The sequence below is a fragment of the Struthio camelus genome, chromosome 1 (genome assembly GCF_040807025.1).
Source record: "Struthio camelus isolate bStrCam1 chromosome 1, bStrCam1.hap1, whole genome shotgun sequence".
NCBI lineage: Eukaryota > Metazoa > Chordata > Aves > Struthioniformes > Struthionidae > Struthio > Struthio camelus.
The window spans coordinates 8,965,131-8,983,801 of NC_090942.1; the positions used below are offsets into that span (position 1 = coordinate 8,965,131).

Below are 18,671 nucleotides of genomic sequence, written 5' to 3' on the forward strand. Positions count from 1 at the left end.
ATCCTTATAGATAGGTGGCAGTTTTGTTACTTACACTGGGAGTAAGTGGTCCCGGTCCCACTGACGCTGAACCTGTTGAGATGGAGTCTGTGAGTGACCACATTCTTCTGAGGCTGGAAGAGGATGATGTGCACCTTGGGTGCGAACAAGCAGCCCAGCACAACGAAGCCGCTCAGACTCACGGAGATGCACATGGTGGTGGTCTGCACCTAGGAGAGAATGGGCGCGAAGGGCTGTGTTTCAGTATGAAAAGCTCTAAATACAGAATAATAGTAGCATCATCTTGTAACAGCAGGAACCACAACCTTATTGGCTTGTATTGGTACAGTCCGTCTTGAATATCTATTTCACCCCTATCTTCCACTAGACCAGGATCGCGCAGCTGAGGTGTATGATGCTGACAGTGCCCTGTTGCCTCTAAAGAGGGTGCTGAACCGAGCATGTGCTCTCTCATGTAGCAGGAGAAGGACAGTTCTGCTTTTTCTCCCTTTCACCCCATTCCCCTTAATTCCTAAATTGATCAGGAAGTCCTCTATAAAGCCGGTCATGCATCAACTGGGCAAAGCTGGCTACAGCGGAAACCCTGTTGTAGGTACTGTGCTTTATGAAGGGTTATGTTAGATGCCTCATGCCAGGCTCCATCTGAAAACTAGTTTACTCTCGGGCCTCAATCCCATTCAGAGCACTTGAACAATCCCTTGTAGAGATATAGGTGTGACTGTGAGTAAACACAAGAGCTTACTTCTGTAGGTGACTTTTGCCAGATGGTCTCAAAGGTGCACTGACTTTGAGACAGAGCTCCTCGGGCTGAGAAACAAATTGCTTGCAAGGCTACAGGATTCTAGAGTAGTTGCCACTGGGACATTTATTAGTGTAACTTCACCGGCACAGTCTAACTTTCTTCATGTTTTTTCACTTGTATAACTAGATGTCAGTTTATTACCTCACTTTCAGTATATATTTTCTTCCTAGCTGATTCCTCAATTAAGATGTTGAATTAAAGTGCCTTAAACTCTACTGCTTAATCTGAATTATACATCCATGGCTCATTTTGCCTTAGTTACACTCCTGCAGTCCCTGGAAATTAGCCTTCTTCCACGGGAATGCTCCTCACATCTCCTTGTCAGAAATAATTGTTGCAAAATGAAAATTAGAGCAGGGAGTAGATTTTGTTGCTTTATATATACACAGAGCACCAAGTGCTTTGTCAGCAGTGAGTTTAATTAATGTGATCATATAATTAATAATCACTCTTTACCAAAGGAGCATGTGGCAAGCTCCACGGAAAGGTGCATTGTTCTCACAGAGTGAGGGATCATGGAAGACTGTACATAGGCAATGTGAGAAAGGGACCCTTTTTATGCTTCCAATTGCACTTTCTCCTTCACATCTCTGCATTTGGTCCAAAGGCCTCTGAAATCAATTTTATGTGGGTCTTGAACCAGCCCTTATGGAGGTAAAACAGATCCAGGAGTTTTCTAATAAAACCAGAGCACATCAAGGCAGTAGTTTCAATTTAAGTTCTCACACTTACAGTGCCCTCCTCCCCAGCCTGCTCTGCTACGGTCTGTGCTGCTGGGAGCAGCTCAGCTGTGCTGACACTGTTATGTGATCAATCAGCTAAATCATTTCGGTTAAAAATAATCCCACCCCACTCAGTTACTTTTAACCCAGACCAGCTCAGTGCTTTGGGGTGTAACCTGGCTTCATGGACACCAGTGTTGGCAGAGCTGAGGGCCAGCTCTGCTAAGCTGGGCAGAATTGATGGGAAGTAGGAATTTCCTAAATAGTAGGAAATTTAGACCTCTGATTTTATTAGATATTTAGTCTAACTAGATGTTTCCCTTCCTGTGCTACCTCTGCATTTCTTAAACCTTTGTCTAAGGTGTGCCGGTGAGAAAAATGCCTTAAATGCGGTAGCTGTTGGAGCTGGTATGAATTTGCGTGCGCTTTTTAAATCGTACCAGGCTTCACTGTTTTTCTGATTCAGAAGGAGAATCCCTCAGTGAAATCAGTGTGGAACTCTGCATGAAAATCAATGACATCCGAGAAATCTGTGCTATCCAACAGCTCTCCTTAGAAGTTTTGACAGTGAAACTAACAGAGGCAGCTGACAAACAGCAGTTTGCACAGCAGCCTCTGGGCTCTGCTTCTGTATCTTCTAGATTTTCTGGGAACGTCTTCTGGGATCGCCAGAGGACCCCTGGAAGCTCATTTAGGAAAATCAGGGTGCATGCTCCTGCCAGGAAAGGATAGCTACCAGAGGCCGTGACTTCTAGTAATCTCTAGCAGCTTCTAACAAGCTCTGTCAGCCATTTTTCCTAAAAAGGTGCTTTGAGCTTTTGTTCCAGTTGACTGGTCCCTGATCAGGGAAGGTGAGGCACCTTTGCAGCAGTTGCTTGGGAGAGGCCTATATAAGTGCAGGAGCTAACAGATTTGCCAATTTGCATGGCACTTTATGCAGAAGGGCATGAGAAACTCTGCTGAGGACAGTGTTTGTGTGTTTAGCAACGGTGGTGGTGCCACACGGTCCCCAGCACCCACTGCAGCAGTTATCCCTGGCACAGGAGAGGACTCAACAGAAGCTAAGCTCCCAAAAGAGGGTGCAGCTTTGGGGCTGTAGGGATACCTGGGGCCTCTCATGGGGGCAAGGAGAGGTGGTTGCCCCATCTGCCAACCTGACCTGCTGTCTAGGGAGGTCTGCTGCTTTCCAGGGGCTTGTATCCAGGACGGTCTGGACAGGATGCTGAGGCTTGCCCAGCCTTGGACTAATACTCCCTGCTGATCTTCCATTTGGCATTGGTGATACAGCTAGGGGAGACCTGGAGTGTGCCAAGTGTGACTACATGGCTCTGGAGATGATGGTCAAGGGCATGGGGGTCAAGGTGGTTTTCTCTTTGAAACCCCTGGTGAGAGGGAGGGGCTCGAGGAGAAGTGGCTGGATCCTGTGGGTCAAGAAGTGGTTGCACAGCTGGTGTTAGCAAGAGGCGTTTATCTTTTATGACCCTTTTTGAGGAATGAGGACTGCTAGGAAGAGATGGGATTCACATGACCAAGGGGGGCAAAAGCATCTTTAACAACAGACTGGTGAGGAGACCTTTAAACTAGGAATGACAGGGTAGGGAGATGATGACCCACAATCAAGTGAGGAAGCGGTAAAGTGGGTTGGCAAGCAAAGGGTGCACTTTGTGATGTGGACAAGAGATATCCTTAAATCAACAAGACAGGGCTGTGTATGCACAAAAATAAGGAAGTGTCTTCAGGGTAGCTTTATAGGGGAAGTTTTCATACCTTTTCTGGAAATTCAGTATGACCGTTTGCCTTGTTGACATGCCTGCATGCTAATATGCACAGCATGGGGAACAAACAGGAGGAATTAGACGTTTGCGGGCAGTTGCAGAGCTACAGTCTCATTTGGATTACAGATGTGGTGGGATAGCTCACACGACTGTAGTGCTGCCATGGATGGATATAGGCTCTTTATGAAGGACAGGTCAGGATGGTGAGGAGGGGGAGTTACCCTTTATGTAAGAGCAGCAGGAGGGCATGGAGCTCTGCCTTGGGGAGGATGATGAGCCAGCTGAGAACTTATGGATCAAGATTAGCAGGCAGACCAACATGGGCAAACGTTGTGGTAGATGTTTGCTACAGACCAGCTGATTGAGAAGAAGTGGATGAGACCTTCTTCAAACAATTGTAAGAAGCCTCATGTTCACAGGCCCTAGTCCGCGGGGGGACCTTTAACCACCCTGATTTCTGCTGAAAGGAAAACAGAGCAAAGCACAAACAATCCAGGAGGTTCCTGGAGAGCACTGACAATGACTTTCTGATACGGGTGACCAAGGAGATGGAAAGGAGAGGGACTTTGGCAGGACCTCATACTTTCACATAAGGAAGGACTGGTAGGGATTGGAAAGGCTGGGGGCAGCTGTTGCTGCAGCAACTATGAGACGGTGGAGTTCAGGAACTGAACTGAAAGGAGGGAACAAGGCAAAAGGCAGATTCACAACCCTGGACTTCAGGAGAGCAGACTTTGGCCTATTCAGGAATCTGCTTGGAAAATTCCCATAGGATACTGATCTGGAGAGAAGTCTAGGAGGGCTGGTTGATTTTCAAGGATCACCTCTTCCAAGGAGGAGCCAAGCAAAGGTGGCAAGAAACCTGCATGGATGAAAGATGCTCCTAGGGGTGTCCTCCAGAGCAGGGCATACTGGGGCTAATACTGTTTAACCGGTTAATGATCTGGAGGAGAGGACAGAGTGCATCCTTGGCAGGTTTACAGCTGATACAACACTGGGAGGAGTGGATGATATACCAAAGGGTGCTGCCATTCAGAGGGACTGACAGGCCAGAGAAATGGGCAAACAGGAATGTCACGAAGTTCAAACAAAGGAAAATGGCAAGTCCTGCACCTGGGGAGAAATAACCCCATGCACCAGTACAAGCTGGGGCAGACTGCTGGAGAGAAACTTTTCTGAAAAGGACTTGGGGTTCCTGGTGGACAACAACTTGAACACGAGCCAGCAATGTGCCCTTGTGGCCAAGAAGGCCAATGGTATCTGGGTCTGCATTAGGCAGAGCGTTGCCAACAGGTTGGAGGAAGCGATCCTTTCCCTCTACTCAATCCTGGTGAGGCCATATCTGGACTGCTGTGTCCAGTGCTGGGCTCTCCTGTACAAGAGATACCTAGATTGGCTGGAGAGAGTCCAGCGAAGGGCCATAAGAACAATTAAGGGATTGGATTTGGATCACCTCTCATACGAGCAGAGGCTGAGAGAGCTGGGACTGTTTAGCCCGGGGAAGAGAAGGTTCAGCCTGGAGAAGAGAAGTGTTTCATATGTTTATAAAAATATGACCATGAGGGTAATGGAGATGAAGTCAGACTCTTCTCGGAGGTGCCCAGTGATAGGAAGAGGGACAACTGGCAAAAACTGAAATACAAGACATTCCATTCAAATATCAGATTTTTTTTTTTTTTAAATTGTAAGGGTGTAGTAGAGGCAAAACCTCACCATAACCAATTCCAAGAGGAGAGAAGGCCTTAACTAACCAGGTTGGTTTGGTGGGTGAATCTTGGATATGCACTGATGTGCCATCTCAACATTTCTAACATGCAGTTTGGTGTCCTTCACAGAGAGTCCGTACAGAGACATTTCCACAGCAGTGCTGGTAAGGATGAATGCTATGTTTTACTGCCTCCCCTCCCCGCCCCTCAACTACTACATTTCCCACGAGCTCTCCCTCTCTTTTCAGAAAGGTGAGTCCTAAACCATATTTGTACTTAATGATAAAATCTCGCGCCAGGCAACATTTACGTTTTTTTTGCTGACACTGTTATGTTAATAAGATGTCTTTTTCCTGGTGATGCCATCAGCATTGGTCTACCTCAGGATGACACAGACTGGTTCATAGTCAACACGGGACACTGAACTAAAGCCCATTAAATCTGGGCTTTTCAAAGGAACCCCAGAAGTGCAGACCTCTAGGATGGGATTTTTCAAAAAGCTCCTAAACACAGGACGAGTCATGAAAGTATCAGAAAAGGGACTAAACTCATTTTCTGTCAACTCACTATGACTCGAGTTGCTACCATATGCACTTTGGAAGCTTACATTTAAATTCAATCAAAGCAACTTCTGAAAATCCCACTTACCAGAAGATAGGGCTGAAAAACGCTGCTGGAGCAGGCAAGTCATACCCCTAGGCCATTAGTGACTGTGCTGCCCACTCATGTGACCGTCTGCACCGACATTATCAGTGCAGGACTCCTCCTGTGTCCATCTTCACGAATACTTTGAGTGCCAGGAACTTTTCCCCTGTGCCGGCCTTAAACTTTTCCTTCATCAGCCTCAAGCCATTACTCGCTATCCTACCTTCTCCTGAGACTGAATAATTCCTTTCTCTCTTTTTGTGTTGCCTTGAAATTATTTATAGTCTGTGATCACGCCTCCCTGGGTTTACTCTTGTCTAGACTAAATATATTTAGCTCTTTCACTGTCACTCTCTGTGTCTTACAGTGTCATTTGTTAACCATCCCTGCTTTCTTGAGGTTCTCAGTACCTTTCCTAGGCTGAGAAAAATAGTACTAAACATAGTATTCCAGGGTGGTCACACCAACAGTATATTAGGTGACATTATTAACTGCCCAGTTTTACATGCATACTATCAGTAATAATACTGGCCCTAGGTTAGTCTGCTACATATTTTCTGGGCAGAAAGGTGACAATTCAGTACAAACTGCTGCAAGGGATAACTTCAGCAGCCGCTTCTCACATGAAAATGACTGTAAGAGTTCCACTGGAGTAGACTGTAATTTTTTTCTGAGATAATTTTTTCCATCCAAAAATACAATTTTATTGAACCTGAAGCTTTGCAACAGTATGTTAGAAGTTAAAATAGTTCAATCGTTTTTCTTTGAAGCATGCTAGTGAAGGCTGACTGATTTTTTTGGCTCACTTACAAATTATTTTATCTTATACAATGTGGAGAAGGAGTAAGAGTTGTATATTAAAGCATAACTTTTGTTGGGAATTCTTTTTTTAAGAACTATTTAAGAGGAATTTTTGAAATTCTTTCCTTATTATTATTTTTATTTGGAATAAAATACTGTTTGAATGGCAGGTTCTTTTGCTGAAGTGGACTAGTCGCTTCAGTTTTTCATTTAAGGTCTGCCTCCACCAAATAACTCATAATAACTCATAACTCATGATCTACTAGCTTTTTCTGTTAGAATTATGACTTCGCATACTGATACACCAGTATGAATACTTCATCCATGTGCTCTGCCTCTGTCACAACTAAACCTACTATATAGCACTAGTCCCTTCCACCTCTGACTCTGCATGCACAGTTCAAAATGAGACCACTTAGAAGTAAAGCGAAATTTTGGCAATTCGCTCTGATGGGCATTAACATTGAAATAGTTTGTTTGCAAAGGACATAGGGGACAAAAGAACAAAAGAGGCTTTTAGTAAATGACTACAGGGTTCTCTGCAGCGATGCACACAATCTATGGAAACACATAGCCAAAAACTTACTCTGTAGTCACTGGATGTCACATAAAATATAGGGAGAAAGGCCAGCCAAATGATGCACGTTGTGTACATTGTGAAACCGATAAACTTGGCTTCGTTGAAGTTCTCTGGGCATTTCCTTGTTTTGAAGGCATATACAGTGCATAAGACTACGAGGATTACATCATATGTTAAGGAGATTAACATACTGGAATCCTTGACATTGCATTTCAATATGACAGTCTCTCTCTTCTCGGGAAGAGTGTACCGCCTGGTACCGGGGGACTCCAAGATAAGCCACACAGACACCACCACAATCTGTACCAAAATGAGACTCAGGCAGATGAAGACCTGAGAGCTGGGGCTGATGAATTTAGGCCTTTGAGCGCCATTCTTTACACCATCAAATATTCTAGCTATGCAGTTTGTTTTTGTCAGGAGGGCACTGTAGCAGACAGCAAAGGAACTTCCTAGCCCCAGGCGACGCAGGGTGCAGACAGCTGGCGAAGGCTTGGCTATGAAGAAGAAGGTCATGCTGTAAGACAGGAAGACCCCAAAGAGCAATATGTAGCACAGTTCACGGCCAGACGCTTTGACCAGGGGGGTGTTGTTGTGCTTGATAAACACTCCAATGACCATAAAAGTACAAATAAAGCCCAAGCATGCAATGGTAACAGGACCTATTGCCCAAGCATCTTCCCATTTGATGTAATCTTCTGGTAGGTCATAACAGCCAGTCAGGTCAGCCGTGGGCCATTTTCCAGGCCCACAGTCTGCACAGGTAAATTCATCAGCCAGGTATTCATAGGTTTCACAAGGAATACAGATCCAACAGCAGACGTCTCCCGGTTGCATATTCTTCATCTCATTAGGAGCACAGGGGTCACTACATTGGGAAACGGGGATAGAGCTCCTGGACCAGTGGATAGAGTCTACGTCTAGTGACAAGGTTTCCGCCCAGTGACCAACCTTCACATAGGAGTATCTGCCTCCGGTGTACTGGAAATTGAACACGTTGTATCGGCCTATCCCGTCTCCATAGGCATCAAATTTGACTGTGCTGTCTGCAGTGTTGGGAGGATTGAATGGAGCTGTGAAAAACAGAAACAGAGAACATTATTACCAAAACACAAAACCGGAGGAAATTTTTTTCCTTCTTTTTAGCAAGCACAGCCATCCAACAGCTTATAGAATCCAGTTCCTGGGCCAACAGGTAAGCTGAGAGGTCTGGCTCTAACTCAATAATTTTTGAAATGTTTTTGTCTTGTTTGAACTTGGAAGGAGGAAAGAACTTAAATAGCAGAACTCCACTTCACTTCATGAGAAACACGTGGAAGTGTGGAAAGTTATGGTAGAGTACCTCTTTCCTTATTTTCACCCTGCATACACATGAACTCTCCCATTATGTCTCCCCATCTATATATGCAAGCATAACCTGTCACATTTCTCCTCTCAAGAAAGAGGTCTGGTTGTAAATGAGACTCAGTGTTATTTGGTGAAATTCAGCTACCACAATACAAGGAATTTTAAAGGGACAGATCCATAAACATGAGTATGAGGTGGACAGTATGGAATGACGTTGAAAAGAGGATTCATTTGGAGCATGGTGAAGAAGTAACTTTGAAGTCCTCAACAATTTCTGACTATGTCTTTTTAACTTCTTCTTGTGTTCTAAAAAGTTAAGCATGCTTCTACTTTGCTTCAGTTTTTATCAGTTTTATCAGTTTTTGACATTTCTTGTCTTGTTTCAGCTTCCCAGCATGCGCTGCTTTGGTCTTACGTCTTGTTTGGGGAAAAGAAGAAAAAAGCACAACCTGGATCTGTGACCAGGTTTCCCGTTTCTATGGGAAATCGATACTGTAACACTTTCAACTGTTAAGCTCTGGACAGTTTTTGTCTTTCCTGCAGCTGAAGTTCATGCAGGGAGTGAAGAATTATTAAAAATGTAGGCGGAAATTGCATTTACCGTGTGATTTATTGGCCGTTTTCTGTACCGTCAAAGGTGAACAGCTTTGCAGGCAGGAAGCAAAATTTTTTTTGGTCACTGATGAGCAGTAAAGGTGATTTCGTTCCTTGTGTCTTTAGTTAAAAGAAGTGATTCCACTGTCATTGCTGGAATAAATCTTTTTCCCTACACCTGTGCCCGTTCTGTGCTTTAGCATCAGCAGTCCCTTATAAGGATGTAAAATCTTCCTCCACTTCAACCTCTAGATAGTTTGAATTTCTTGCAGTGGATTTATTTAACTTCTACAAAGCACTGAGGCTAAATTCTTTCATCTTTTTTGCTGCAGAATGTTACCTTACTTTGCAGTGCTCCCACTAATGTCTGTAAAAGGGACAGTGATTTTTTGGCACGGAAACACTGATTGAAGGGGTGATGCACAACCTGCACCTTCTCAGGAGCTGGACTTGGAGGTGCATTTCTTCCTCTACTTTCTTCTTACCTTACGACAAGGTAGGAAGACAATTTACTTCTTACCTACAGTCACTTCTGTTTTCAAGCCGAGTCTCTGCCTGTTTTTATCTCTGCCCTTCGCTGCACTTACCCCCCTCACCTGTGTCCAACATAGTGGTAGACAGCCCTGGTTTGTGGGATTACAAACGAGGTCTGGGTAATCCAGGAATGCATAAAGGGATTATTTTTCTCTCTTCTCGTTCACTGTTGGCACCTAGTCCAGCAAGTCTAGCCCAACAAGACCTCCCAGCGCGCAAAACCTAAAGCTAGTGTAATATTCCCCTAAACGGTCAACCTTCTGGGAAATAATGTGCTAGAAATTGAACAAGCAGCTAAATTCAAAATATAGGTCAACAAGAAAGAATATTAAGTAGCTTCCCTTCTCTCCTGCCTTCTTCTAACACAGAGGCATGCAAGCTCTCTCAGCCAGAAGCAGCATTAAAATGAAATCATAATGCAGCACTTAACAGCTCTTCAATAATGTGCTGTCATTGCCAGGGTCTTGTTTCATTATTCATAACGCTTATATAGATTGTAGAAGCCGTTAACACAGCAGCTCTGTTTTAAGAGCCAATTTATTCACCTCAGTGTTATACAGGCCACGTCCTGAGGTGTGCTGAGAACCTGTGACTTCTACTGGGAACAGTGGAGCTACAGGTACGCAAGACAAATTGCAAACTGGTTTTTGCAATGGCTTAACCATTTAAGCCATTGCAATGGCTTAACCTTCTGCCACGTGTGTATCTTCAAGTGCATGATTACCTTGGACTGTCTGTGGACTGCAGATTAGACCTGTTTGTGTACTTGATATGTAAGGGTCAGAACTATCAGCACTTTGCAGGACTGAATTCCCCATGTAACATGGAGAATAGCTGCTTAGTTCTGACAGAATAATTATCATTTAAACAGGACAAAGGATTTGCCTTGGACTTCAACAGTAGATCCAGCAGGCAAAACAAGTAATTGCATATATTTAGCTTGAAACTCATTATTATGCTACCTTCCACGAGGCTGTTCCCACACTACACATGCGAGGAAAAGATTTTTGCAGGCAGCTTGTTTTAAGCCAACCACAGCTTGTATAGACTCTAAGACAGCTGGAAACATTTATTTTTTGTCGCTGCTGATAGAGGAAAATAAATTACACTCCTTCGGATGGGAAGGATGAAGTCATTTAACCAAACAACGATGTATTAAACTATAGTATGGTGATCCAAAGAATACAAATGAGCCACTGGGTGGTAGCAATTAATATATCTACTGATTACATATAAAATCACTAACGTATTTTAACTGGTACTTATCAACGTATTCCAGCTCATGTAGCACTGCCTCCAGAAACTCCTGTTTTCAGAAAGGATGATCTACTACTACTACTAAGATACCTATAGGCAATAATGCAAAATCGTAAGAAAATGGGACTTCATTTTCTACAGTGAAAAGAATAATTTTTGCATAATGGTAGATGATTTTCCCGGAGATGAAATGTCAGGCCATGTTACAAATCACTCAGTGAGAAATTTTTCATACTTTAATTTCAGTTTTGTGAGAAAACCTGAAATCTTTAAAACAGGTGTTTCTGGTAAATCTTTTTCACAGTTCTAAATAAGCTGTTTTGAATTTGTTCCTTGGCAGGTAAGAGACATGACTCTCTGGGTATATCCGTGCTGTTAGCTAAGAGGCTCCCTGAATGGCAAGACAAACTTTGTCTCCTTTGAGCAGTGTTTTTGAATTCTCTCCTCCCCTTGCACTTCATGGATTGGATTAACCTTACGCAATGCAGTTATCCAAGAGAAATTCTGTAAAAGAAGTTGTCTATAGGAAAAGAAAGGACAATTAAAAGCGATTTAAAGATAAACCAGTCATGCTTTCTGCTCAAGCTTGCAGCAGTTTGGCAGTGAAGGTGCAACACTAGGGACGACTTTTATCAGATTAGGAGAAACACTCAGGTACTCAAAATACAGACGGCAAAAACCTATGGAGCTGCCCTTCAGGCAGTCCACCTCTATCACCTAATGGAAGAAATCCTATCAGAGGAAAATGATGGCCTTGTAGAAGCGGACGACAAATTCCTTCAGGTTCAAGCAGCAGGGGAAAGGGTGTACAGCTTTGTGACTATTTCAGCAGCAGATACTGATTAGAACATTGACATTTTATAGTTTCTATACAGTGAACTGTGTCATTTTGTTTCCCTCTTCTTACAGTGGGATCATCCTTTCTAACAATGACTAGCAGTAACTCGCTCATATAAAACTATTATGGTTTTGCCTAGGTGCTGTTAAAAGCAGGTGAGTTGCTTTCAAGGTGTTAGCAAGGCTATAGCAAAGGTAATTTAGCAACCTTTATTATATTTGGTGTCAATGATGTACAGGTCTTGGTGGCATATAAGAATTCAAAAAGAAAGTCCTGGAAAGAATATTTATTATAAGAGGTGGCATGGGAAATCTTTTTTGAAATACTTCTGATTCCACGCATTGGGTCAGTTAGATGAAAAATACTTCAGGATCTTTTAACCAGAGATGAGTAGATGATGAAAGCAAAGCGGTTTTAATCCTTAATTAGGCTCGGGGAAACTGTGAAGAGACAGGGCAGCCTAGGAAAAGCAGATGATCGTCATCTTAACCGGGCTGGAATCAGACAGACTGTTGTTTGCCAGCCATATCTTTGGGCCAGGAAGGCTATTATGCATAGAATCTCACATGTGTTTGGCAGAGAACTGAATATATACATGTTGTCTTATAAAAAATAACGTCTGTAATGCTTTCTGGTAGGAAAACTGACAGGTATGCCTATGTCTGAGATTAGTCTTCGTATCAAATAAAACAGACATCTGCTCTGTGCTTGCAGAAGGTATCCTTTGAAAACAAGGTGGAGATCAGAGGCATAGCTCACTAGCGAGGAGGCAATTCTTTAATAGCAAGGCTTGATGAAAGCTGTGCAGTTTTTCAGCTCTGCACTTTCCAAACCTGTAGGATTTTGTGTGGCTCAGAAAGAAACGTAAAAAGGAATATCATGTGCACCAAGGGCACCTTCTTCAACAGCTTGTTGGCCCCAAAGACTTTCAGCCAATAGATTGTAAGGAGATCATGGAGATTATAAAGAAATGGAAGTGTGAAGAGAGAACCGACAGGAGTTTCTGAAAAGTTGAGTAAAACCTCTTTAGTTTCACTAGATGGTGCTGCAAAAACTCTGAACTTCTGATTTAAGAGTGAAAACGAAGACATTAGTTTATGCGATGGAAAAATATAGGTTTTTTTTTAATGCTCCCTATTCCTTCCTGCTACATATTCTGGTCAATGCCTTATTAAAGCACTGTAAGGAAGAGCCTTCACAGTAATATAACAACAGGATATGGTGTGTTTGTCCAAGGGGCTCATCTGCGTGTATGATGCCTTATCTTAAAAAGTATCGCAAAGGACCCAGGGAAATCATATATCTTTCCATTTTATTTTTAGCTAGATATTTTTTACTGAGGTCAAAGTGACTTCTCTCTGCTTGGCTGAACATTCAGACTAAATGATGGAGCCCTGATTCACCCACCTTTGTTCAGGTTTCACACCTGACTGGCATGAGGGACACTGAAGTCCAGTGACTTGAAAGTTAGCAGAAGGAATGGTCACACCGGAGTGTCATAAGATTGTACCTCTCCACAACTGATAAATAATGAAGGGGCTTAAAATACCAGTTTTCACAGAGTCAAATAGTCACTTGCAATCTCTGCACCATTTCTGGATGTGTTTGTGCCATCTACAGTATTTCTTCTTCTCATTCCAAAAATATGGGCAAACCTGTGAATGCTTTATTCCTAGGGACAGCTTTACTTGGGAACAGCTTAGGCAGGGTATGATGGAGAACTCTGGCAAATGCAAACGTGTAGAAAGATCAGCAGTGTAAGGCCAGTTTGTGAGAGGCGCGGGGTTGCACTTGAATACCGCTACCCTTGACCAGTCTTACATAAATATAATTTTCCTATCTATGTATACTAGATTTTCCATTCAGCTCTTATTTTAGCAAATGTAAGGAATTAACAATGGGATTTCTAACTCATTAAAGCGTTTACATTTCCAGACATGGAAGGCAGAAAGCATGTAAATGTTTTACAATCATCATATTTTTCCTTAAACATACAAAACATATCCCTTGAAGTTAGGAAAATCTCTTGAAGTCTTTAGGTTAAAGTTGCATTAATTCAACTATTAAGAAATTAAACATATGAAAAAGCATCCAACAGTCATTAAAAAAAAAAAAAAAACCTCCTTAGTTGATAATTGATACGAATGAATTGTGAGATTCCAGCATAGCAATGCCTTTGGATTGATATCAGTCTTTTAATTTAAGATTATTCCCCCCTTTGGGAAATGACTGGCACAAGAGGCAAAATGCCTACAAGGTAATTTATATCAGCAATCAACTTGTAATTACAAAGAAAATTAAACCATGACTTTAAACTGCCTAACTCCTCCCTCAGGCCAACTAGTTATTTTGTAAACATAAGCAAGGGGAACCAATCCTATTACGAAGAATTACGGCAACTGCTAAGGTGACAACACAAAAGATCAAGAACTGGGAACTACAGGTTCTGGGCTGGCCTTTAACATCTCATGAAATGTTCTAGCCTCAGAAAAAACTGAGTTTCCTGGTGATGCTGGCTGTCCATTGCTGAAGATTAACATTGCTTTCAGCGCTCTAGATTTTGGCTTGGACTTTCTGCCAGTATCTGGGTTAAGAGTTTCCCCTGCAGCCGGTCTATACTATTATTTCTGTTAAGAACCTAAGGAAAACTCTCAACAATTACCCTACAAATTGTTAATAATGATGCAATTCGCAAAATGAAATTTTGTAATTTAGGTAATTATACAACGGCTAGAAATGTACGTCTAATAAGATGACAAGTTAAGCCAGTATTCAGTGAAGTATATCTTATGAACGATGAAATGCTGAGTCAACCAATGTACAAGTGAAGGTAGGCTACTTGCACCAGCGAATTGCTGTAAAAAGACAGTGAGATAAAGAATAACAGCACCTGGCTTTTAAAGTTACTCACGCATATCATACACCAGCTACAAAGATGGTACATCACTTCTCCCAGTGTCATCAGTGTTCACTGCCATCCATTATCCCACAACATGCAAACTGCGTGTCTTACTAAAACTAGCAAATTCTGCTCTCTAGAAAAAAGGTAAAACCTGAGAGCACAGAATCATTTTTTTGCCAATGTTTTGCTCCACTGAATCTGTTCAGTAACAGCAAGAGCATTCACTGGACCTTAGGGAAAAGAAAAATGTTGATTTATTTGCCTGTTTAAGGGTGGAAGCAGAGACACACTGATAGGCTTAGACTGATAAACTGTTTTAGAGATCTGAAAAGGACTAACAGCACAGCGTCAAAGCCTCACCTGACTTGAGATACGTTATTTTCTAAAGAACCTCTAAGATGATTTTTTTATTCCTCAGTTACTGCACCATCAACTATACACTATTTATTCAAACAGAAGTGCAAATTTCATACAGGAAGTTTAAGAAACTTTCTCAATACATTTTTGCATTTCCCTTCATATAGTGTCTCTTTTGCACTGTCTGAGGGAGGAGGAATTCTCCTCTCTGTCCTGGCCCAGCTTGTCTGCCTCGGCTGCTGAGCTGGCGTCAAGATCTTGGAGCAGTGATCAGGTGCTCCAGCCATCTGGGCCGTAGAGGGATGCCATGGGAAAAATCCTACTTTCAGGGACACCTCAGGTGAAATTCACTTGGTGCTATATCTTTCATTCTCAAGAGCTCGGTGGACATATGACGTATAGTTATTTGTGGCAAAGGAACTTAGTAACACAGACTTGTAAGGGACCACATGAGTGCAACCTTCTGCTCTTGCAGGGAACTATGCAATTGCTGCTTAGACTGGGAAAGTTCAGAGAACCTGCCCCACACAATTCTACACATGATCACACGTTTTCTGATGTTCTGTAGCAAATTTAAGATGCATGGTAGAAGACAAAGCCACAGATAAAATGCTTCCACAGGAAGACAGCAGGGGAGTTCTGCAGTGGAAGTCTGCAAAGTATAAGGACAGGAAGATGCTTGACGACCCAAAGGTATGAAGACACACATAAACAGTTAGTTACTGATCACTACAGGAGTTCAGCCTTGGCAGCTGGGCAGATTTGGTTTTAGGGCATAGCAGAGAGAAAAAAGAACATGCATACAGCACGTGCAAAATATCCCATTTATGGTGAAAAGACAAAGGAGATAGCAAGAAGACAGAGAAACCAGTCACATCTTCTCCAAGAACAGGAATAAAGGAAAAACACAAAGAATTGCTTAAGGACTGTCCCCTGGTTAAGGATGCTGCAACTTATCGGTGCTATTGTCTAAACACCAGGACGTTCTCCCTTCCCTTTGGCAGAGAGCTGCTTCTTGATTTTCTGTTCACCGGTTTGCTAATGCAAACTCAAAAATCATACGCCAAGTAATATCTTTCTTTTACTGCATAGCTGGGTTAAGTATATTAGATCTTTAAAGAACAGCAAGCGAATGTTTGTTTAGAAGTGAATGTCTCTCAGCCTTTAAAGCGTTTTTGAATTTCTTCTGGAGGAAAAGTGCTAGATACATATGTGCCATTAGACCAGAAGAGATGGGAGGATGATTCACATATTGGCAGGTGGAAAGATGGGCTTGTAACAAGAAAAGCAAAACTGTAGGAGATGGAAAGTGGATGAAAGACTGAGGGGGCTGGGGCCCTCAGTGTGTGAGGTACAATAACCTACGTTTACCATTTATCAAAGTGTTTGTAAGCACAGTTCGCACCCCTGCATCTGACTCTGTGCTGCTCTTCGTATGCACTAAGGAGTCAGTGAGTTTTGGTCTGTAGACCCTGCAAGCCAGCTTAACGATCTTGGCACGCTTTATATGCCTCAAGTTTAAGGATTTATATTTGCACATATCATCATTCTGGCTTAGCACTGAATCCCTTTGCATTCCAGTAGTGAGCAGGTGACTTTTGAGTTATTATCACTCTTTCAAGATTTAGATTCCTCTTCACTTTGCTCCGTGGCTGGAGCAAGAGGCGAGAAAACAAATCAAAGTATTGTTCCTACACCTGAGTCGTGCTACAATTAGCATTTCGAGGACATTTTTGGCACAAGAGTCTCTGCTTCTGACTTCCATGTGCGTGAGCGTGTGTGCCTTTGCCCCCTCTTTGCCTTGAAGAATTTTAGTATTCTTTGTATTCGCTGGTTACATCCTCACATAAAATATGATTTCATGGCAGGAAGAAGGAAACACAAGGAAATGACTCACCCAGATAACAGCAGTGAAATATCTTTTTTACATTATTCTCTGTATCTGCTAACAAAATAGCCATAAATATTGCCGCAGTGCCAAAGTAGACATTCTCCGAAATGCTTTTAGAGGGGTTAAGAAATGTGGATCTAACAGAGGAGGAAATGAAAGACACTCATCCTTTAACACGTTTCTCTGCCAGGTCCATCCAGTTGCAGTTGATGGGAATTGTGTAGAAGGTAAGTTTGTGAAGAGTGCTCATATATAAAGGGAGTTTCTGCTCCATAGATGTGCAGAGCTGGGTTTTTTTTTCAAAATTGATTTCAAAAGGTAGGTGGTCTGAGGCATCTCTGAGCGATTTCTTTGATAAAAATACTCACAAATATTTGCATGAATAAGAAAGGCAAATTTCTGATTGAATCTGCAAATCCTTTCAGTCATTCCTCTGAAACTTCTGCCTGGAGGACTTATTTTCATTCATGATACCATTTACATAAAGGGAAAGGCTGTGAATATACAAAAAATGTGAAAATTTTGAAAAATGTGTGCTTACTGTAGAGATTTACACAAGGAACGTTCTGGGGTTGAGTTGAGTTTCTTTCTCACTGTAAAAGATTCAATCCTTTAGAGAGAGAAGAGAGTCTACTGTATCACTGAGCTGATCCTTTATATACCGGGAGTCAGAAATACTCTGAGACAAGCTTGGAAGGAAGAGTTTGGGCTCTGCACGAAGCTGAAATAGAGTCATGTATTTCCCATTTACATGCTCCCCGTTACCCTCAGCAGGTTACCTGAACTGTTGCTCAACAAGTACCAGCACAGCAGCCAGCTTGTGGTGGGTTTATGTGGAAATGTGCTATGTGGGAGTGACGCAGGATCCTGACCAAGATTCAGGCCTAGGTTGCACAGACCTTGATGTCTAGAGACCACTCCGGTAGATCACATGACGGAGCGCAATGTGAAGATGCTAGCTCAGGTCCCAAAAGCAGCATGACTATTCTCATGTAGCACCAGGCTGGCAGGCTGGCTGAAGATTAGTGTCACATTCATGTGGCTGTACCGCTTTGGCATAAGAGCTGCTTTAGTCAGTGCTAGCACGGGAATATCTTTGCACTGTACTCTACCGTATGAGGTAAACGTCTTCCAGGAATGAAGTGAAACTTAAGATATTGCATAGGTTATCACGTATCTGTAAAGATACTTTTCTGCAGAAGCACGCTCACAATTCTGCCTTTCTAGGATACTTACTAACTGCCAACACAGAAAATGGTGTGTTAAAATATTCATTTAGTTTTCCTTGGAATTACATATTTGCATTTGTGACTTCCTCCTTTTCCTTGAAAAGACCTTTTTTTTCTGGGACATGCCCAAAGTCCTTGAAACTCAGGTACCTATTTTACATCTGGATGATACTTTGAAAGAAAATCTCCTTTTCCTAGTGTGTCTTTTTCCCAGTCCCTACGCAATCTCCTCCTCATGTCTTTGTCCTCATCCTTATTAAGGTTGTCATTGTCCTGCTCTGAGATCAGACGCCGCCACTTTCATCCCCTAAAGTGGCACCTCACCATACTAGTGAGACTAACTGAGACTACTTCTCAGAGTGCTACCTCCTTCCATAGGAGGTAATCCTCCTCCGAGCAGAATCTGGTCCTTCTGTTGCCTTTTCAGACCCCAATTAGATATTAAAATGCAAGGAACAGGAATCCTGAACCGAACTCTTTTCTCACAGGATATCATGTCCTTTCAGGTCACAAGAAAAAAGCAGCAGACCTGGCATCGTTTTAGCTCTGGGTGGAAGTCACGCACACATAAATCTGCATGAAGAATAATAATCTATTCCCATGATAGATCTTGAGTTCTCGCCTTGCTGTGGAGGCCTGTGGGATCGGAAAAGTGAGGGTGCACAGTCAGAGGGTGAAAAGGCTGAATGAG

General features: G+C 42.6%; 1 protein-coding gene across 1 annotated transcript in view; it reads right to left on the reverse strand.

Moving 5' to 3' along the window:
* Positions 1–18,671, reverse strand: part of GRM3 (glutamate metabotropic receptor 3) — a 107,301-nt gene that overhangs the window by 6,265 nt on the left and 82,365 nt on the right. The window contains 2 exon segments of the mRNA XM_009680513.2: positions 35–209; positions 7,038–8,104. Of these exon segments, the coding sequence (XP_009678808.2) occupies positions 35–209; positions 7,038–8,104 (1,242 nt within the window).